The following is a 23,979-nucleotide window of genomic DNA, read 5'->3' as shown; positions in this document are numbered from 1 at the left end:
CTAAAAGTTACAAATAGAATTTATACATTAATGTTTGAATGCAAAACACAATACATGTCATATTTCGAGCCTATTGTTATGAAAGATAATAAGAAATGTTAATAAATTTTTATTTTAATGTAAAACTGTTTTTTCAGTTGAATCTACTTCTTAATATTTCAAGTATTATATTACTATAACTCTATATTTTGTTCGAAGCCGATTTAATTCACGTAATGTTATCCTACCTGAATATTACAAGGTAAAGTAATTTCAACTAATGGATTGTACTTTTCACGGCACGGAAAAAATGTTAACTTAAGTAAAATTATTTCTAGTAAGACTAACCCTCAGGCAATTTGGTTGTCCATTTAAAACGTATAATCATTTTTCCTTCGAATTAGAACAATAAATGTTACCGAGCCCTTTTACTTGGGCAGCTGGTAAAAAACGAAAACGTTCACAACGAAATAAATTCGATAAAGACAACCCGCGAATTTGTCGGCACGACGTTTGACATGCACACGCGTCGATATCCGGTTGGCGTAACAGACTGGAGAATCCGGTAAAAAAGTCGAACACATGGCTCCTTAAGCCGGCAACCAAACAGACATGCGCCGTCGACGGACACATGCAAACAGTCACGCACAATATTATTATTCGATCACTCGGTCGTGTTTACTCTAGTGGACCAGCCGTACGTGTCTTCCACGACTCCTAAAGGCCACTTAAGTACTAGTCCGTCAAAACAACAATAACGCCGAGTGATTTCACAGTAAAAAACAAGCCCGACTAGAAATAACAATATAAAAATAAAGGTTTTCTGTAATTGAAAATATTCAAATGCGGAAACCTTTGCCGCTGTCGTGCTATTCACAAAACTCTCAATTTAATGCGCAAGAGGTGTGACTTTGTTAATAAAAGAAGACCATAACGTTAACCGCCGCCGCCATCGTCTTCATTTATTTTTATCATTCTTTCATTTTGTTAAATAGAGAACGTCTCTAGGGAGTTGAGCGTTTTATTTTAAATTAGAACAATTTTCAAGTCTTTTGACGATGATGCAACTACTGGTTTTATAACCATTAAAAGTTCAAAAAGAAAATTAATTTGAATAATTTTTTTTTTTTTGTTAAGTTCCTGTAGTAATCCCGTAGTCAGTTGAGCAACTGACAATAATGGACTAAAATATCAATATTGTTTAACGGCGAAAAACTTAAAATAAAATCTGGTTACTTTAAACACTCATTATATTTTATCTATTGATAAAAACGGAAATTGTATAGCCTCTTTTACTTATACTTAGCTGCTGGCGTTATTATAATTTGATTCTAATAGTTTTGCCGAGATTTACTTGAATATCAATTATTTTAGCTTCGGTGCGGATATTAAAAGGTATAAAATAACACCCAGATAGCAATTTTAAAAAATAACGTTATCAGGGCGACAATAACACATTCTCATTTATCTTATTTTTATAATATAAAAACAGATGATTAACATTTCTCAACTGTTGTTAACATAATTCAATATTTTGTTTTATTTATCCCTAAAAATGGGTCTATTATAATAACATAAATGATGATTTTTTAAATCTATATTAATATCTACTTTATAAGTATCGCTTTATTGTTTTTTCTGAATAAAAAAATGTATAACTATTATTCAAAGCAAATTTTTTGTCTATGTTTGAAATAAATTAAAAATTTTAATGAGTACTTAGCTCTGTCGAGAACGTGTTGTGTATCAGTGTGTAAGAACTGAAATTTGATTCCATTACGTTGGACTGTGAAAGTTTTCCCGTCCTCTTTAACACAAGCGTCGTTTTTCAAAAGTAAAGATAAATTAATAACAATTAATACAAATTTGTTCGTTTGGAGGGCGTCATAAAGACATGTACTTATACATATACTCCCCTACCAGGAAGAAATCCTAGTCAATACATTGTAATAATTTGTACATGTAACATTTATTACAAAGTACATTATACAAATATAATTAATTAAATCAAGTGTAGATGATTGCAATAAAAATCTTATTTATACTCACGTGTAAATGTAATAAGATGTTGGGTTTAAACATTCTCATACACGTTGAATTAGCATAAAGTATATTTTACTAACGCTTTTAATTTATATCTGTTATACAAATCTGTGTATTGAATGTGTATGTAATATACTCTAAATAATACCTCTTAACCCGCTTACGTGGATATCCTATTTATAATACTTGACATAAACCCAAGTCTTAATTCATAAGAGGCTTTGTTTGTTCATGTGATAAATAAATACCAGTTTTAATAACAATGTAAATAAAAATTAAACTTATTGACAAACATATATTTCTGTTGGCATTAACTATTAAATAAGTGAGATGTCAACAGGAGGTCAGACTATTAAATACAATTAATATATATATATGTGTGTTCACAAATACTATTATTGTACCCACGTCGTATGATAAATACACAGTCTATAATTAGTTAATAATATATTTAAACATTTAATGCCATACTGCAATATTGCATACATAGAATACAATTTTATAAAATGTTGTTTTGAATGTTTTGAAAAAATAAATATAGTCAAAAATACTTATAGTTTAGTAAATGAAAATAGTTTGACCAACAACAGCATTTTTTCAAAAAAATTAATTGCTCCAAAAAAAAAAAATAAACATTTAATATTTGTATGTATACATTAATGGACACAGCAAAAAGCATAACTAGTGCAGCGGTGTTAAGTCGTAAATTAAATATACTGCGTACTTAAATAGGGTACAAATAATAATATATTATATAATTTATTTTTGAAATGAGTTATATGGATTAAAAAATGAACGATTAAAAACACACCAGTATTTGAAAGTTCATGAAGTACAAAGTGGCTGTGGGCAATGAAGAGAACGTTAGTCGCCTTTTTATCATTTTTACTACGCGTGATGAGAAATAATGACCTTGTCCTTTTCTCGTCCAGGATAATGATTTATTTTTAAACAATGGGTTTTTTTTATATTATTCCAGTGGTTTTTGCAGCTGCGTGTAAATTTATTTCTCTTTATTTTTATTTTTAAATCTGCATGAAATTACGCTTCTTTATGTTTCTTTCCCCTTTGTCGTTCTCGTCTATGCCTATCCAAATTCAATCACGTCCAATAGACAATACGGTTATTGTGAAAAAGGGTTAAATTAAAAAAGAAAACCGACCAAAACAATCAAATAATATTTAATCACAAACGAACTCATTATATAAACCGATTAAATTATATTTATAGTCTGTAATATTCAAAACACACAAAATAGGTAATCAAAATCCCATTAAAATAAAATATATATTTTTATGATTTTTCATAACACTCTGTTGATATTTTTAAACAGTTTTTGTTCAATTTAAAATTGTTCGTACTTTAAATTAGTCTACATCGTAAAAATACTACACTGAAAATATGTAATATCATTAAAAACGTATTCTATGGCAATTTCACTAAAATTTTCTATATAGTGTTTTGGATCAGTAATTAAAGTTAACACAAAGTTTTAGATTTACAGATATACTCTCGTAGTTGGAATAACTTTAGCAATTTGTAATAATAATATTATTAACCACGAAAAGTACGAATTCTAATTATCCACACATTGCGCCAACATTATAAAAATTAGCACAAATTAAATTTAAAAAATTTATAGGACTCATTTCACTTAAATTAAAAAATGTTATATCGCATTTGGAATGCAAAAAGCTCATATCGTAAGAGGTATTTCGAGATAAACGAATTCAAAGTTTAGACTTTACGTAAAAGTTACACTTTTTGTTATATTTTTAGCATTTGTATAAATTACAAATTTAATTTCCATATTAGTAGCTTGCATATTTATTTAGAAAATATTATATTTAATTAAAACAAAATGTCTAATATGATGAAATCCGATATGTGATCATTTTTACTCAAAGTGATCAGTAACTCGATATCGTTACCAGCAAAATATTACATAACAGCGTTTCAATACAGAGAGATCATTATTAAAAAATATATTAATAATCAAACAAATTAATATGATTTAATGTTCAAATTGAAATGTGCTGAATTTAAAAGCTTCAATTGTTGATTAATAAATCATTAAAATTACTACTAATATTTATTTTTCTAAGCCGTAATCAAAAATAGCTACACAAACATTCTCTTTACATAAATAAAATTAAACTAAGACAATACCGTACTGTCAATAAATTAATCATACTAAATTAAGTAAAAAAATAAATGTTGGCAACAATAATCCTGTTGACATAAATGTACGGAAATTGCCTATGCATAACACCGTCATTATAAAAATTCAACTTAAACAAAACAATCGTTTAATATCTAAACTGACGACTTAAAAATTTTCTTAATTCTAATATCATTTTATTTCGATGTATTTTTAATGAATTTACGACTTTTGGCACCGTTTCATAAACGAAAGCGCGTTCGTTGCACTTCTTATCGTTTTTTATCGTTATCATCTCTAGAACCCTTGGGTTTTTAATGCCAAGAAATAAAAAAAAATACAATCAAACGCATTGGACAATTCAAAAAGTAATTTTGCGGTGAATAAAAATAAAATACGATTATAAAACCAGCGGAACAAACAACTGTTCAAAATGATAACATTTTTTTTTCTCCGCTCAATGACTTAATGATTATTCAAACATTGTATTACAAACGAAAGTAGAATACTCGGTGCTAAATAATGAATATAAAAGTATAGTCTCAACGACTTTATTGTGCAGACAAGGCGGTGACACAGACATTTCAGACTGCTGCGGGTAGTCCAATTTCCTCTGGTTGGCCTCTATCCGATAAGTATGTCTATATGCAACATTATTTTATTGCTATCGGATGTAAATCACGTGTTCAGTTTTCGTGTTATTGCTTTCCGTGTTGGGTGAAAACCTTTTGACGAATAAAACCGAATTATCGTTTATTGTTACCACACGATATTTGTCTCTTAAAAATATTTCAATAAAACATGAGATACGTTAATAATAACATCGAAACAATTCACTTTATTTGATAATAACGGCATTGTAATACTCAGATGTGTACATCTCAAATAACACGGCTGTTCAATTATATTTGAATTGTATTATATTCATGAAAATATTTCCAAGAAATTGCATTGTCATATCAAATTATCAAGTGTTTAACTGCAATTTTCAAACGTGCTGAGTTTTAAATTGGCTATTTTAGACTTCACTGGCTTTTCTATATTATGTGCATTTTTCATTGAACCATTTACACATCACTGTGACTTTCAATCTCTTGATCGTATATTGTAAACATTATTGAACAATGTAGGATGCATTATAAGCACTGATTTCATCTTTAGTCATCGCGGAAGTACTTAAGTACTTCCATACTACAGACATACTCAAGTATACCTGACCTATGGTGTCAGAATATCAGACTTGTCCCGAGATACAATACAACCTAGTTTGTTTAATTTTTTTACTAACTATGCTTCAATTTTTACGAATATCGAATTATAAAAACAACACTTGTATTATTTATAAGTTAAATTTCCTCAGTCGACTTCCCCAAATGCATTATTCAATGGCGTGGTAATTATATAGATTTAATTTTTGATGTTTTGAAGTTACAAATAATACCTGTTAACTACTCCGTATCACACCTGGTACGCAGTCAAACGTCAGGTTGAGTGATGTTAAAAATGTAAACTTCTCATCGAATCTTTTATGCGAGTTCAAATTATTATTTATTCAAGTTACGAAACTTTACACAGAGCTCTATCATTAAACGTCATGTACTAATCTATGCGAAGATTTTATCCTATTCATTTCGTCATGTCCAGACAACATAACACCTTAACTTCTTCTGGAGATTATAATTCATTGATTAATAGTTATAATATTTTAATTAATATTAAAATTCAATAGCCACTGTCAAAACACATTTAATTTGTCTGTATATTGATTATTAGAAATTTCAATCAGTTAATCGCATTCAGGGAAGTTAGATAAGTTGGTGTTTATTCCCAGGGTTGTGTAAACAAAAAATGAAATAAAAAACCTGTTTCAAATATAAGTAGACGGTTTAAAATGACCAAAGTGAATTTTAAAATTTTTGGTGTTTTAAATGCGTTTAAAACAATCCTAATTTTTTCTTTCGTCTCAAAACCCGAAAAACTAACTTTGAAAAATATAATATTTAATTTCAATATTTTAAGTACTCATTTAAAAACTATTTATTAATAGAGTTGAAGAAGACACATTTACAATTATATATGTAATTATCACAATAATAGATTATTTAGTTGAAAACGGTTCCTCTATGAATAAATAAGACAATATTTAAAAATTTAGTGAATTCAACAAATTATTGTTTTATACTTAGAAAATATTATACCTATACTTTGTCCATAAATGTTTTAGAAAAACCACCAAATACTACATCTCAGCAATTGTTATACACAGGAAATTTTATATTATAATCAGTAAATTACTATTCATGTTAATTAAATTTAGTTTATTCCTTTAAAAACAAATCAAACGCAGTGATTCCTTGAAGGATTCAGTTTAATGTTAAAACAATAAAAATATTTCATATTTAATTTGAGAATTAATTTAAATATCGCTAATGGAAGATTTTTTTCTATGAACGCTGCGAATCAATTAAATCCCACACATTTGTTCAAACTCATTAATTTTATACCTCCTAAATAGTCGTTAAGTGATAACGAATTATATATTATTATGGTGTTATTTTGACCCAGGGAAGTTTGTCGGTCAGTATCTATTTATATAATTGGATGTTATTGACCCAAGTTTCTTATAAACACGTTCTCACAAATTCTCTAAATAATCTCATACAAATATAAACATTCAAAATTACTTATTTTTTACATTTTAATTTTTAAATTTCCCATCATTATTCAAGAAATCAATAATCGATTTTTTCGGCTCTTTAAATAACAAAAAACTTAAATAAAGACAACAATGAACAAAATAATATCACTGTGAATATTTAGTTATTGAATATTAATATGACGACGTGATATAAAATAATTCATTTTAAAATATCTCTTAGTATAATCAAAAGTTAATTTTCTACTTTTAAGCAACAAATATATTATTAATTTTTACCAAACAAAAAAAATATATTCACCCGTCCTGTGTTTTTTTTTTATTTAAAAAAACAAACATTAATAATTTAAATGTCAAATGTTTTTAATTATTATTTATTTTACGTTGGGATTTTTTTTAGGCAGACCTACTAGATTTAATATTTATACACCTTCATCTGCCATGACGGAATATCAAAACTTTTGGGTGTTACTGGCGATAACAAAACCAAAAAAGATAAAACGCACCCCCCAAAAGTATCATTAAAACAGAGTGTTGTAAACATTGTGCGACGCGTTGAAATTTAAGAGGTAGTCGTGTGAGCGTTTAACAAAGCGATTGTTGTCAAAATAATTTGAATACTCGACGGTTGAAACACATAAGACGAGCTTATAGGGTGGAACCTCATAAATTTTGACGTTGGGAGATTTTCTCAAAAGCCCGGCGGCCAAGGTATGCCAACCAAACCGATCGCTATGTACGTCCGAGTGTAATGCTACGCTTACGGATGATACGCTATAGTGTGTACGCGACACGAGGTTGTAATAATAACAAATCCGGTGTTTCGTACTCTCCGACCTCTTAGTGCGAGTAATCCAAAACCAAGAGACGTGAAATTGCGAGCCAAAACGTTTAACGGCTTATGTGACAACGGCACCGTTTGGGTACACTAATCACTGTATTGTGAGCAAACTACGAGGAGAACATAAATAACAGCGAGCTCGATGGAAGTGTGTTGGTAGGAACGCCGAGAGCATTACGCTCACCGACGGGATTATTAAGCGTGCGCAAGTAGACGCCGCACAGCCAAACGTGCAACGCGAAAATGCACCAAAAGTGTCATGAGCGCACTTCAACGCGCGTTTAGATAAATTACATGCACCGATGAAACGGCCGACCTAGAAAATTAGCTATTTATATTAACTTTGGATAATATAAACGCATTACTGTGCAGACGGTTCGCCTTAAGTGCCTACTTGATAATTCATGAGATTGCGCCTCTAAAAGAGCACAAATACGGTGAGCACCGCTACATTTTATTTACCACGTGCACACGGACTATGTATTCGTGTGGGTAACTTCGCATAGAACTTAAACCGCACGTCGAGCAATGCAAATATTAATGGCCAATTAGTAGCTGTACACACACAAGTATTGGCAACGTCCGTTTTTTTTTTAAATTAACCCAACGACATAATATAACAATAATGTGTTGCGGTAAAAAAATTAATAATACCCTAAACCTCGAAGTATTAAAATGCTAATAGCTGCAAAAGTAATTAGGTTTAAATTGAGGTAATGACCAGTCGTTATTGTTAGGTGTTTATTTTAGTTCATTGAAAAAAGTAAAACACGTATATATATATATTTTTTAACATTTATCTTAAAATCCCATAGAAAAATTCATGATAAAGTGATATCAGAATAATTTCCATTAATATAAAAATGAAATTTACTATCCAACCTTGTTGACGAACATTAAATAATTATTCTAAGTTTGTATCAATAAATTTCTCGTACATTAAAATAAAATGTTTGTGTTATTATAGACTTCGTAGTAACATAACATTTTTTTTATTGTTAGTTGGTTTGCCTATTAGTAAAATCATATATTTTTACCTAAGTTATTTGCAGAGGACAATAAATGAATTTTGTTCGAAGGATTTTAGAAAAAATGTTCAACAATGATTTTGCTCAATTCGTAAATTAACAAAAATGTATTGATAGTTTACTGACTACGACAATAGTAACACTTGAAAATGTGTTTCTTATATTACTAATTTTCTTAAACCTAAAACCCTTTTTAAAGATATTGGCGACAATAATATTACTAGCATATTAACACACACAATCACAGCGCCATGTTTATTGTGTTGTATATCAGTAAACAAATATTTTTTAAGAAACATATTTCGGTTATCAACTCGATAACTATATGTGCCCAGGCAGTACTAAATTCTCATGACTCAACCACAGTAAATAAAATATTACAATTTAAGGCGCTATTAAACACATGGTCTTTACATCTGAAAAAACAGTTTTCGCGGTAGAAGTCTTTCGCATTCCTACAGCGATGCTCCTGTGGGATTATTGATAAAGTCCAACGGACATGTTAGTGTAACTACTGCATTGCGCATCCTCTTATAACGCTATAAAACGTCTGTTTATCCATTGCGTTTGGTTCCAATAGACATCCTTCGCAGCCCCTAGAGACTACCACACAACAAATTACAAAATAATCACTTAAATATTTTTAGACCAACGGAAACACGATGTAAACTATAGAAGAGAAAATTCTGTATAGTAACTATTAAACATTTAAAATAGACTTTTAATGTTTGAAAAATATTTTTAATCAACAACAAACAATTTAACCTCAATTTATTAAACATCATTTTTGCTTATAAAACATTAAAAGTGAAAAAGTGAATTCTTACACTATCGTAACTAAACATAACTAAACAAAATTATCAAAATCATAATTTTTTTTTTTTGAAAAAATTTATTTTCACATAAATACTTAACAAGAGCTAAAAAATATAAGATTTCAGGTCTAAAATTCCTTCAGATAAAGCTATTTTACTTTTCTACGAATCTGTATTAAAATTTCCGTGTTTTTTAATCGAACAATCATTTTTAGTAATATTATTTCAATATAAATTAATAAAATAATATAATATTACTTAAATTTATTATAGTTAAAATATAAATACTTTTATACTGAATACGTCTTACATTTTAAATGTTAAGTCTTTATTTCAATTTAACACAAAACCATTAAAAATGTTGATAATAATAATAAATTTCTTTAAACGCTTCTTAAAGTTTTGATACCATTACGAATAGAAATCTTCGTCTGATTCTAGTATAGGTGATACAGATCCTAAAACATTATTTTTAAAAATTATACATATTTTTTTTGAAATTTTTTTGATTTCCGCCTATTATTATAATGATACAAAGAGTTGGGGTCAGTTAGGTGATTTTTCGCTTACAGAGAAATATTAAATTTGGCCTCATTGTAAAAAAAAATATGTTGGTGATTTATTTTTACAACACATATTATTGATTGAGTTTTTTCTTTTAATCATCGATTATTTATAAGATAATGAAAGAGAAAAATTTGTGTTAAGTCATTTTACAATAGAAATTCCAATAGGAGTTCCGTAATATCATGATCTGTATTTTATAGTAAATAAACCATAAATATTTTGTTGGACATACCTCTAGAATTATCTTTAGTCAGTGATTGTTTGAATTCTTCATCTGGAGTGATTATACGCCTAACGAAATGATCGATTAGCATTCTCAAGTTAGTTTTCAAATACTCTGGATTGTCATTTTGAACACAATTTAATTTTAATATTTCACTATCTACCAGACTGGATAACGATTGATATACTATTTTTTCCCATTCCTAAGAACATACAAAACTTAAATTATTTTACAGAAATTAAATTGTGTATATGTATATATATATATATATATACTAAATATTCATTAGAACAAAACAAAGTTTCTTTGAAATATTTGAGTTCTGTGTCGTTTTCTGAACACAGTTCTAAGATAACTATTAATAGTCTTGCCAAAGAATCGACATGTGAGCGTTTGACTTTGACATCCTGTTTTTAAAAACATTTCTATATTATAAATCAACTAAAAAACTTTCAATACATTATAATTTACCCGCTGAACAACATCTGCTTCAGTCATTTTTTCCATTAATGTTGTATGGGTATCGTCAATCAAAATACTCATACTAGATACAGATTCCACAGTGTTTTCTTTAAGTTTATTGAAGAGACATTTCTGAATGATACGATATTGTGCACATAACGATGCTATATCATCCTGTAAAGACAATACAAAATCTTAAATCCAATAAATTATTCTTGTAATACTTTTAATAATAATTACACTGAATACTAAAATAAAGTAATTTATAATATTCACTATACCCTATTTATTTAAAATTTATAATCAACGTAAATATTTAATTAATTTTTTTTTTTTTTGTAAATCATGATATTAGCAAGTCCATTTTTATCCAAACTTTTTTTTTAGTAAATGTATTATTCAACACTAAATATCTGTATGTCAAATAAACTAACTATAAGTTTTAACGATAAATAAAAAAAAATCTGAACTTTCAAGTATTACTGTATAACTATTTTACACAGGCAGCTACAAAAAAAGCATATATTGGAATCGTCTCGATTTCTATTATAACAGAGTGGTATAACGGATTGGAGTTTTTAGAAATCGTTTTTTACTATAATGGAGGTCAAAGAAATGACTTCCATACTCTCCTATTAGTGTATAAATAAAATAGGAGCGTAGAGAAATAATTTTTTTAAGTGACTGATACACATTAACATTTGGTACATCAGACTACAACACTAAAAAATATATATATTTTTAACTGCTTAAGGTAACTTAGGATGAAAGTTATCTCATTTAGTACTGAATCTGTATACTGAATAATGGTGAACTATCTGATTAATTATGATTCTTTCTTGTCTTCATAAAAAAATTTTGTTTATTCAAATAATCATTGAATGACAATTGTTTTGGTGGTACCTGAATAGAAGATAACTTTGCTAACAAGTCAATATGTTCCTCGATGAATTTAAATAAAATTTCAGTAGGTATTTCAGATTTATCACAACGAATTATGCACTTTTTACTCTTGTAATATTCTTTATGTCTAAATATCGATAATATAATAATCACTTTTAAATGCATAGGAATAAACTTAATTTTATCTTGTTTTACCTTAACAAAATTTCTTGTATAATGGGATATGCGATTACAGGGCTTGTTGATCGAATTTCATAAATATTTGTTGAAGCAGAATTTATAATCTGAATTGAGTTTGAATCTGTAGTACAAAGAAATAAATCTTGTTCTGAATTGGATCCACCGAAAAATTCTGCAATATCGATTGAACATATTTATTGTAAAAATCAATGTTAAAATGACATGAAAAAAGAAGAGGAGGAATCATACCATTGTATACCAAAAAATGTTTTGATTTGCAACTATTAACCTGAATAACTTATACGATAATTAACAATAATTTACGTTTTTAACTCAGTTACGTGCAACATAACATGGAACAAATGCAATTATTTTACCTCGGATATCGCATAATTTTATGAACGCAGCCATTTTTCAATACAGTATCAGATGGAACAAGTTAAAACCACTTTGTATTTCAACGACCAAATAATCGTCATTTTTGAACTCACGTTCACATTATCTGTATATTGGGGAAATTTACGAATAAACTTTTATTTGAGAATTATTGTTTTTTCACTTCTATTATGTAGTTTTATAAACTTCATTCTTTACACATCATATGACAATTGTTATCATTGTTTTATATAGTTACTTTCATTATAACAAACTATATGAGACTTGTATAAATTATATTCAAATAACAACAACTTATGAACAAATTATAAACTTAAGCTAAACTATTATAAAGAGTATTTATTTAAATATGATCATTATTAATTCCATTCAGTTTTATTGCAATATTAACAACGAACAAACATTTATGTTTAACATAATTTCCAGCAATATCCAAAAATTACCTTTAAATAATAATTTTAATGCTATAGGATTTTCATCGACTGAAAATTTAATTGACCACATAAAATCTGAAACAGGTGTTTGCGGTCTAACATTGTACATCATAGACAATGGTAATCTAATTGATTGCTGAACTAATCCAGGTACTTGTGAATCTTCCGTAAAATAATAAACAAATACTAGTAAATATAATGACGATACGGCAGATATCATATCGTCGTTGTCTCTAAATATTTTAGTGTGAATCGTTACAGATTCCGCTAAAATTGAAAAAATTGATGTTTATTAAAAAAACATAAAATATTAACAGAAAATAAAAGCTCACACAAGTTATTGAAATGCAATACTGATGGTATAGCTTTAAGAGGTTGCGTTAAGAGAAATGATACTTGAGTACAACTTGTGGTTAATGAAGGTACCAAATCAACCTCTACATCACATGTATTTCTCGTTTCTGTACTAGGATAGATGTCTTTGCACCGCAAACTTAATTTCAACCAAGCAGGAGTGTTGGTGTCTAAAAATAAATCCATCGTAAACAATTCTATTATACTCATCAAGTATAAATTAATTAATATAATTAGTTAAATTAAAATAAAATAAATAGTGCATTACTTAAGAAGTACAAAAATTAAAAAATATGAAGGTCATATTTTTATTACCATCTTCTATGGTCATTTTTTCAACATTTTCTTTTAATTGGGCAAGTTCATTTGCAGCGTCTTTGTACTCAATAACTGGCCTTTCAGGTGCCATAAATGTTTCAGGTTGAGTACCTAAATAACATAATCTTAACTCTCCAACTTCCGACAATAGCACCAAACATCCTTGAATTTCCTATTTGAAATTACTGCAATAAATACAGAAAATAAGTAACATGTAATTGTTTCTCTTACTTTGAAAGAAGCTCTAGAAATCAAACTTGGACGGTATGGTAATTTGGCAGTCCACTTGAGTTTTGTTTGTTCATAAATCATTAGTGTATCAACATCAGATACTATCATACAAATCATTTTTGTATCAGGGTGACTATCTGTCAAATCGAAATAATTCAATATACAAACGTTTTTATAGATGAAATAATTTACTAAATTAAATATAATTTTTTCTAATTATTTTCAATTATTTTTAATTTTACAGTAAAATTTGAATTTCTAAAATTGACATATCATATAAATTGAGATATTATATACAAATTATATTTTTAAAATATCAATTGAATACCTATAATATATGGGTGAAAACATATTGGGGAGTATTGAAGTCGTTTCATAAACCACAAAACGCCATTTCCTTGAAAACAATAATAATTTCGTTCTCCTAATACGTGAATTGTAGTTAAAGATGATGTCATTGACACAGTTTGAATGTCATAAACAGTTTCACCCATGTTACAAGACCACATAGGCCATTTCTGTTTAATATTTGAATCTGCTAACTCTTGATATCTGTAAAATTTTACTTTGAATTATAATTTAAAGTTTTCTGATAATAAATCTTATCAAAAATTCCATATAATAAAAATAATTTTTCAAAGAACAGATATTATTTTTGTGAAAAAAAAAATTCTGAAAGCGATTAAACCAAACTGTACAGTGGTACACATATTAGAAGTAGTATAGCATTAATTTTTTTATTAGATTTTTATGAATACTCATGTTACAAGTTATTGACAGACACAAGTTAAATACGATAAGAAAAAAGTCGATCATTCGTTCCATTAAAACCTACATATCAGATCATTCTTTATTTCATTTTAAAGAACTTTTCTTCAAAGAACTATATTTTGTTACTTTCACTAATGAATGTTGGGTTTATTTCATGCTAGAAAATTTGTACAAAAGGCTTCATATTTTCAAAGTAAGATATGTGCTTTTCAAAAATCTATTTTGTTTCAAAGTTGTACAAGTAAGTCTAATACATTTTAAATATTCGTATGTCAAAAACTCTAAAACGTTCTCAATATATGTGTTAAAAAACAATATCGAACCCAATATAGGTATGTAATATATAGAATGTTCAGTAAGTAAAGGGAAATGGGTTACTAATGTTGTTATTGTTTGTAACATTTAACCTGTTTCAATACTAACTGAACACGCTCTATGTGTAATTATGTATATAAGTAAGATAAAAACTTATTAGTTAAGCTTATGAAATTTTTTTTCACAAATTTTAATTAAAACTTAAAGTAAGTGTAAGCAACATACCCTTTATGCCTTATTCGGGACCTATAGTAGTATTATTAATATAATAACGTTGTATTTTAAAATGCACAAGTTGTATAATCAATGATATTATGTTATTGTAATATTATGAAATAATTAATTAATAAACAAAATATTTAGGTTTTTGTGATGACCAAGAGTTGTCATAATTTACAAACTAATAACTGAGATATTTCAAACAATAGAAAACATATATAATATTATTAATATACTTACTTGTAGCAGGATAAACAAAGGTCAGAATTAAGAGTAACAAATGCATCAATTGATTCAACGTATTTTAGAGGATATGGATGAAGATATAAAGGCAAAATCGTTCGAAAACCAAACGTCTGTTGTTCATAAACCATCAAAGTTCCATCCAACGACAGAATACATATAAAATCTCTTTTGCCTGTACCACCTCCAAATGGTCCTATAACCATTTGATAGGCACTGCATTGAAATTGATGTTCGTAAGCAGTTTCCAATATATATTGATCACCTACAATGATAATTATACTTCAAATATGTACATATAAATAAAAAGATCTACAAATATGAAGAAAGCAATTTTTACTGTAATAAGGAAAAAAATAAGACGTGTAATTCATTTAAAATTTTATGTGAATATATAATACAGTTGAACACGTTCATTTCAAACAGGAAAAAAGTTATCGGTTGCGGCTAAAACTTTATTTTATCTTATATTGAAAAGTATAAAAATCTTATTAATTAAATTTAAATAGCAATATAATGAAAATAGCAACTTTTAAAAATAATATAATAAAATATTTTTATAACATTAGTATAACCTTATATATTACAATCACTTTAAAATAATATTATTAAAAAAAAATGTTATTAGAGTATAAAATTATTCAATGGTATAATTTTTCCAAATTTTTTGTAGGATAATTTATTTACTTACCGTGATCTGTAGAGCCTGGTAATCTATTAATGCTATAAATAAGTACAGAGAAAGGACGTAGAGCAGCAATATATTTATTTGGAGAGCAGCTGAAACAAAATTATGAATTATAAAAAATGTATAGTAACATTTTTTTCTAATGAAATTTAATCGATATTATCAATAATAATAATGTTATTGTATTGTTTTGCTAATTTTGTACTTTTAAGTTACTTAAAAGTACAACTATTTAACTGTTAAAAAAAAAAAAAAGATCATCATAAAAATTATAAAAAGAACACAAAATTTTGACTTAACATGGTAATAATAAAACTAAATTATAATTATTTAATTTATAACTTGGTCGATATAGAACGTACAGATATAAATATAAAATCAATTACACTTTACTACAGTTAACTATTTTATAAGGTAAGGAAACCGTTGTAAAAATTATCAAGCATTATAATATTTAGTTATAGGCGTTAGTGGTGTGCAACGTAGAAGAAGATTTTTATGTTCGTTATGGTAAAAAAAAACGTCGCTAAACATTACCCTGGTCTTTACATTTTTTAAATCATCAAATGCTAATATCACAAGAAATTATAAGCCACAAAAATTACTAAAAAAATCGCTTTTATGTATTTTGGGAAGTGTCACCACCATCAGCGTTAAACAAATAAATAATGTGAATATTATTACATATTATTTACGGCTAATAGTGTAATACACAAATTAAATGACTATAACACAGAATATACAGGGAGCACAAAAAAAAACGTTTAAAAACTATTTACAAAACTAAAATACTGACTTGGATAGAGTATAAATAAATCAACTACTGTTCGGTCCTATTAAACTTAAAAATTCTAGACCCTTATCTACAATGAAGGGCTCCGACTAATCACAAGAGTTTTTCGGACTATTTCAGTGATTATTATCATATTTATGCAGAAGAATCAAATAAAAGAAAACAATATGTCCTTTAATACTGTATAAAACAATTTTAATAAATGGGACTATAAAATAACCTACGACACATATCGAAAATTTTTAAAGTCCAGCAATTTTAACAAATTTTATTGGAGAAGAGACAGAAAAATATACAAATGAGACATTTCAAAAACTTTTGGGAAACTGTAACAAGTTTAAAATGTAAAAAATAATCTGTTTATAAATACTACTCATCCATCATTGCCATATGTGAAGAAGTTATTATTCGAACAAGAATTGGATACATTTTTCTAACTCAACCATGACTTATTTAAAAAAAATCAATTTGTGATACAATATACAACATATCATCATTGACTACTCAAAATACTCAAATGATTTAATAATTCTAGAAAATCACTTCTTGAAAAAAAATAAAGAGAAGATAATGAATAAGAGATATGACTGTTTTTTTAACTAACCTAGGTTTACCTATTTAGTTGTAACTAAAAACTATTGAATATTTATTTACATAAAATTATTAGAATAATTACCAAAATTGTTAATTATAAAAAGAAAATTAAATGAAAAAAATAGTTTTATTTGTTGTATTGAATAATAATTAAAATGTTAATTTATGATAAAATTATGTTTTAGCAATTTAGTATATCATTGGTAATATATTATATACATGTATATTTAACTTATCGTATGTTCATTTCCGGAGAGATAGTTAGAGGTCCGAGGTTGGAGCTATACTGCCGACTTAGCTTGTTTTTGTAATTTTTGTTGATGTTGTTTCTGTTATTATTGTTTTTATTTCTGTCATTGTTGTTTTGTTTTTAACGTTATCGCTGTATTTATTTTTGTTGTTATTACTGTTTTTGTTATTTTTGTTTTTGTTGTTGTTGTTATTACTGTTGTTGTTATTTTTGTTTTTATTGAATTAAAAAACTTCTTCTTTCTTCATTTCTCTCACCTTAATACCAACTACTTGGGGTTGGCCACCCTTATTCTAAATTTCTACTTGACACGATCTACCACATTATCTGCGCCTACGTCAGTCGTCCTCGCATTACATTGAATAACATCCACCCATCTCTTTTTTGGTCTTCCTCTAACTTGTCTTTCTTAAATATTCTTTTCCATAACTGTTCTTATCACTTCCGATTCCTTTCTCTTCATAACATGATAAAACCATCCAAATCTATTTTCTTTCATCTTATCAACGATTGACGCTACACCTATACTCTCTCTTATATGTTCGTTCCTTATCCTATCTTCTCTAATAACTTCATTCTTACATCTAAGCATTCTCAGCGTCGGGACAAATGTTTGTTTTTTAATTTATAGTACGTAACATAAGCTTTAATTAAATAAATAATTTTAATTAAATAAGTTTAAAGAATCCAGTAATTCTAGAAAATTTATAGAGGTTAAGTTGAGAAAATTGACTTTTGTAAAATAATTGCTATGTTGAGACAAGTTTTCAAAAAAAAATATATCAAATGAAAGGGAAATAAAAAATAGTAAAATTAATACCTTTTCAGCTTCATATCGAAGCTAAATAATAATGAAAGTTTAATAAAAGTGATAGTCGATAACAACTTTTTAGAAGAAAAAATTTTAATATGTTTAAGAAAAGATAGGGTAAGGTATGGAAATATTATCAAGTTAGGATTCTTATGATTTATTATGATTTTCTTGACTTCTGCGAATGTATTTGAAATATGAAATTTGCATTAGTACTTTTTCAATATCCTGTCTAAAACAATTATTTTTTCAATAGTCTCTTTCAATCTAAGGAACAACTTATAGATTTTTCTAATAATTACTATTTTTTTCATCATTTTAAATTATGGGGTAAGATGTAAANAAATTACTACTTTTTTCATCATTTTAAATTATGGGGTAAGATGTCAAAAACGATAGTTTTTGACCAAAATTGCTGTAAAAGAAATAGGTCTTGTTCGATGTACACTGTCTTAAATATTATACGATAAAACTAATTGTATATAGTAGAAACCATATTTATAGTAATATGTAAAAAAATAACTGCTGTTACTAAAATCAAAACCCTTTCACAACACCAACTCTTAATCTTAGAAACCGTTAAAAAATTTATTTTATGAATGTGTTAAGGCTTTCGTGGATTGTCTAAAATGTTTAAGGATTTAAACATCCGTGAAATGTGTCAAGCAAATTAATTTTAATTATAATACCTAAATTTTTGCTATTTAAAAATTACAAACGCTACAGAGTAATACTATCAATTACTATCACAATTGTCAAATAATATTCTATATGTAATATTTAATATAAAAAATAAGACACGAATTTATATTTTTTAAATATTCAATTTTTCAAACACCCTTAAATATTTTCAATGAAAAAAAAATTCAAGCTTACATCACTAATTCTATTTGACAACAATTTAACGCTATTTTTTAATCTATCTTCAATTCTTTTGGTTAAAATGATGTAGTATAAGTTAGTATTTTAAAAATAGAAATCGTGTAACGATAAAAAGAAAAATAGCGTATATGTTCTAGTATAGGTTCTTTATTTTCGTCATATATTGTCAACTCACAATGTGTCTGTTACCACGTTTTCTCAGCTCTCACCGAACCGATTTCTTTCAAAGATACGTCAAAAGACCATAAATCTTATCTAGTCAAAGACATTACCCTCAAAAATTTAAAAAAATTCCCTCGTTCTCCGTAAATGGGGGGAACCTCCAAAAAAATTACAAATTTAAAAATCGCTTATTTTCGAAATTTTTTTTACTTAAAATTGCTATAACTTTTTTAAAAATGACCAAATCAATATAATTTTTTATTTCATAGATGCATAATGTCTTTACCTATCATTTGGTATTTTTTTTTTATAAATCTGACCCTTTACTTGTACACAGGGGAGGATTTAAAATGACAACTTTTTCAACTTAACTTTTGAAAGAGTTCCGGAAGGTCTGACACTTTTATATATAACTTAAATTAAAGCTAATGTAATATACTTTATTATTAAAAAAAAAAAATTTCGGACTTTATTTTGTTTTAATGGTGAAAACATATCAAAATTAATAAAAAAAATTCGATTTTTGTAAAAAAATTCTTTTTTATATTTTTAACTTTATAATGCTATAACTTTTTGAAAAATGCTTGGATCATTATATTTTTTTAAAGATAAGTACTATTTATATTTTATTAAAATATATATATTTATTTATTTATTCATATATTACACTTATAAATCATAAAACTTGTAATCAGAATATAAATAATGAAATAGGAGCTTTTGGAATAATTCACCAATTTTTTTAATTAAACACTATTTACAAATTTGCATCGANAAATAATGAAATAGGAGATCATGTAGCTTTTGGAATAATTCACCAATTTTTTAAATTAAACACTATTTACAAATTTGCATCGAAGCGTTTTTTATGATAGTGATTTTAATCACTATATTTATTTGTGTTTTATCTTGGGAGAATCTATTGGGTTTCAGTAAATAATAAAACGGGGTTCTATTGTTCTTATGTTTGTAACAATCAACGTGTTTCTTTACTTACTGAACCTGTTTATACATAAANTTATGATAGTGATTTTAATCACTATATTTGTGTTTTATCTTGGGAGAATTTATTGGGTTTCAGTAAATAATAAAACGGGGTTCTATTGTCCTTATGTTTGTAACAATCAACGTGTTTCTTTACTTACTGAACCTGTTTATACATAAAACAATATTTTACTACTACCTCTAAAATGCATTTTTACCATATATTTTTTTGTCATATGTACTCCCATATCTCATATTATTCCGAAGATCACCTGTTACTTAAAATTGAAGGTTTAACCCAATCCCAAAATCCTAGCTACGCGCAGCAATAATTTAAACATTCACCTAACCAATTAAATATTTTCTTTTATTTGTAGTATCATAAAACTGACTTAATTAAACAAAATAAAATATGATTCATTTTATTTAAACTGATAGGAATGCGATACCAAAGTAATTGTGTTCCGTTTTGAGATAAATTTGTTATATGATTGCGCAGCATTAAAAGGCAAAAACCAACAAATAAAGAAGGAAGTACCCACCGGAATAATAAATAACAATTAGATTGTTGGTAGCTTAGCATAATGCGTTTAAATTTAAATTCTATTAAATTAAAGATGACAGCCACGGGATAGTATAAAAATGTTGGTATTAGGTACTTAGATATGATTTCACTAAAAGCTAAGTAAAACAAATGTTCTATTTGACGATTGTTTAAGTACATCTCTCTGCATCGTTATATTTAATAAACATCTAGAAGTCAAAATGCGAGGCATGTTTTTCAATGCTTTATGACATGTAGTATAGTATAGTGCCTTTGAATGCACAGAGTATATCTGCGCAGTCGAAGGAAGTTTGAAGTTTAATTTTGAGAGAAGGGAGCATTTTTGTATACAAGTACCAGCTATCTAAAGATAGTTGGTACGTTGTAAAACACTCTAAGTCAAGATATTGAGTATCATAGTTTTCAATGATGAACAAAAAAAAAAAAATCTTGAATTTCACTTTTAATTAGGTTTGAATTGGTTACGAATTCGTTATGTAATATGCACACTACATGAATTTTTTTGACATCAATTTTAAAATTATTTGAATCATGAATATTAATATTATTTGTTATTATAATATTTATTATTATAATATTTAATATTATTTCAAAATTAATATTATTTGATCATGTTAAAATAGACTTGTAAATTATCAAAATGTACAAGTCATAGTAGTGAAAACGAAGAATGGGCTATTCTCCTATTATCCAATTTTTATTATATAGTGTGTATAACTTTAGTGCTGGTAAGAGTAGGGTAACTACATTGATAAATTCTTCGTACGCCACTATGTTTTATTAATAACTAAATTTTTTAACTTTACTTTATTGTATAAAAAAAAATGTTACGTAAATATATGAACAAGGGCACAATTGAAGTAAAAAATTACTCTAGTTTTAACATTTTGTACTATTAATCATGTAGTTTTTAGATAAATGATGGATCCAAAGCTTTTTTTTTTTATTTAAATCAACGAATAAACCTTTTGCCATATGCCAACGGCCACACCACGTTGAATACACCAGTTCTCGTCCGATCACTGAAGTTAAGCAACGTCGGGCGTAGTTAGTACTTGGATGGGTGACCGCTTGGGAACACTGCGTGCTGTTGGCTATTTTTAAAAGGTTTTTCCCTACTTTTAAAATTTAATTTTTAATTTAATTAGTTTTTTTATTTCATTTTATCACTAAAATTATTTAAAGAATTTTTTTTTATTTCCAAGTCATTTTGACAAATAAATTTTTCCTAATTTCATTATATTTGTTAAATCCTTAAATTTTTATAAGTGATATAAAGTAGATTGTTTTTTGAAATTCTAGTTAGTAAATTAAAAATTTTTTAACGCTAATTTACACTAACCTTTATGTTTGTTATAATTTATATCTTACAAAATAGATACATTAAAATTAAAATCTAAATATATTTCTTTCATACTAACCTGACTAATTTGCCAGTGCAAACTTGCAAAATTGGACTATCAGTCTGGACTTCTATTAATAAGTCAGACGGTAAAAAACTACTAATGTTATCTTGATTGAATCTACATAATATTTTACTACTATATACTCTCAGAATACCGTTTAAACTTCCTACAATGATATTGTCCTCATGTTTTTTATCTGTATCTTCAAATAAGTTATCTACCGTTAAAGCATCACAGCTAAACGTTTCGTTTTGGCCACATAATGTCGACCAGCAATCTCTCGCTCTGAATAATGACATAGCTATAATAAATATATTACTTTAATTTTAATTAACCAAAAACAAATAATAATTCGATTNAGGTTTTTCCCTACTTTTAAAATTTAATTTTTAATTTAATTAGTTTTTTTATTTCATTTTATCACTAAAATTATTTAAAGAATTTTTTTTTATTTCCAAGTCATTTTGACAAATAAATTTTTCCTAATTTCATTATATTTGTTAAATCCTTAAATTTTTATAAGTGATATAAAGTAGATTGTTTTTTGAAATTCTAGTTAGTAAATTAAAAATTTTTTAACGCTAATTTACACTAACCTTTATGTTTGTTATAATTTATATCTTACAAAATAGATACATTAAAATTAAAATCTAAATATATTTCTTTCATACTAACCTGACTAATTTGCCAGTGCAAACTTGCAAAATTGGACTATCAGTCTGGACTTCTATTAATAAGTCAGACGGCAAAAAACTACTAATGTTATCTTGATTGAATCTACATAATATTTTACTACTATATACTCTCAGAACACCGTTTAAACTTCCTACAATGATATTGTCCTCATGTTTTTTATCTGTATCTTCAAATAAGTTATCTACCGTTAAAGCATCACAGCTAAACGTTTCGTTTTGGCCACATAATGTCGACCAGCAATCTCTCGCTCTGAATAATGACATAGCTATAATAAATATATTACTTTAATTTTAATTAACCAAAAACAAATAATAATTCGATTCTTCTTAATTTTTATTAAATAACATACAAACTTATTTTACTTGAATTTTTATGTTAATTTTACCATTTTAAAACAATTATTAATACAATATGTTAATTTATCAAAATTTAAACTAAAACAAACAAATTAACGAATATTGTCACATTTAATGATTGTTATTTGAGGAATACTTAAAAAGTTTAATAACTTATATTAGTGCTATATATTTTTATTAAATAACCCTTATCATGATGGTCATTTGAATTTTCAGATAATCATACTAACAGTATAAAACTTATCAATTACTCCAACTTGATAATAATGAAAATATTTGTAAACATTTAATAATTAAAATCCCACACGATATAAGCTTGTAAAATTATTTTATTTTATTAAATTTCTAAAAATTAAAGTCAACTTACCTATGTTCTAAAAACCCAGCTAACTGAAAGCGAAATTTATCATAAGTTAGAATATTTTTACGATTGTTAAAAACAAAATATCATCGTCGTTATGGCAACAAAATAACAACATAGCAACCAAAAAACAATTTATTCAATGAAACATTTTATTNCTTGATGGAATAGAACCAAATTTTTGATAGGAGTGTATCAAGACACAACACATTGAAAGCCAAATAATATGGATTAGTATTTAATAATTGATAGGTTAAAATAAATGATTTTACATAATTTTGTATATTTATGA

The 23,979-nt window shown here is 26.7% G+C and overlaps 3 protein-coding genes and 1 non-coding gene across 15 annotated transcripts in view; 1 reads left to right on the top strand and 3 right to left on the bottom strand.

The window, feature by feature from the left end:
• Positions 1–519, bottom strand: part of LOC126902947 (uncharacterized) — a 29,793-nt gene extending 29,274 nt beyond the window's left edge. Inside the window, exon 1 of one of the 3 annotated variants that reach the window (XM_050680753.1) lies at positions 331–519. The gene's annotated coding sequence lies outside the window, so the exon portion shown is untranslated. Of the gene's footprint in view, positions 1–227 lie in introns of all 3 variants that reach the window. The other 2 variants (XM_050680751.1, XM_050680754.1) reach the window with 2 other exon arrangements.
• The window catches only part of LOC126902945 (putative leucine-rich repeat-containing protein DDB_G0290503), a 46,967-nt gene that overhangs the window by 7,007 nt on the left and 15,981 nt on the right, over positions 1–23,979 (bottom strand). The gene's annotated exons all lie outside the window — the stretch shown is intronic.
• LOC126902946 (protein PTHB1) lies at positions 9,675–23,780 on the bottom strand. Of its 9 annotated transcripts, XM_050680749.1 has the most exons (16): positions 23,320–23,501; positions 23,062–23,235; positions 22,290–22,398; positions 15,831–15,919; positions 15,137–15,404; positions 13,920–14,143; positions 13,592–13,728; positions 13,358–13,532; positions 13,021–13,212; positions 12,698–12,955; positions 11,874–12,030; positions 11,679–11,805; positions 10,785–10,949; positions 10,589–10,720; positions 10,323–10,515; positions 9,676–9,981 (listed from the first exon to the last, which is right to left on the bottom strand). In XM_050680749.1, the coding sequence occupies exons 2-16, from the start codon at positions 23,231–23,233 to the stop codon at positions 9,935–9,937; spliced, it is 2,445 nt and encodes an 814-aa protein (XP_050536706.1). In that variant the 5' UTR covers positions 23,234–23,235; positions 23,320–23,501; the 3' UTR covers positions 9,676–9,934. The 9 variants fall into 9 exon arrangements, with proteins under 9 accessions (XP_050536707.1, XP_050536706.1, XP_050536701.1 ...); XM_050680750.1 differs by lacking the exon at positions 22,290–22,398 and having other exon boundaries at positions 9,675–9,981; positions 10,685–10,720; positions 22,950–23,235; XM_050680744.1 differs by lacking the exons at positions 22,290–22,398; positions 23,320–23,501 and adding an exon at positions 23,694–23,780 and having other exon boundaries at positions 22,950–23,235.
• LOC126903381 (5S ribosomal RNA) lies at positions 21,846–21,964 on the top strand. Its single transcript, XR_007703479.1, has one exon. It is a non-coding gene; the product is annotated as a 5S ribosomal RNA (ribosomal RNA).

This window comes from Daktulosphaira vitifoliae, unplaced genomic scaffold, assembly GCF_025091365.1.
Source record: "Daktulosphaira vitifoliae isolate Bord-2020 unplaced genomic scaffold, ASM2509136v1 Scaffold_3, whole genome shotgun sequence".
NCBI lineage: Eukaryota > Metazoa > Arthropoda > Insecta > Hemiptera > Phylloxeridae > Daktulosphaira > Daktulosphaira vitifoliae.
This window is presented reverse-complemented; position numbering and strand designations above follow the sequence as displayed.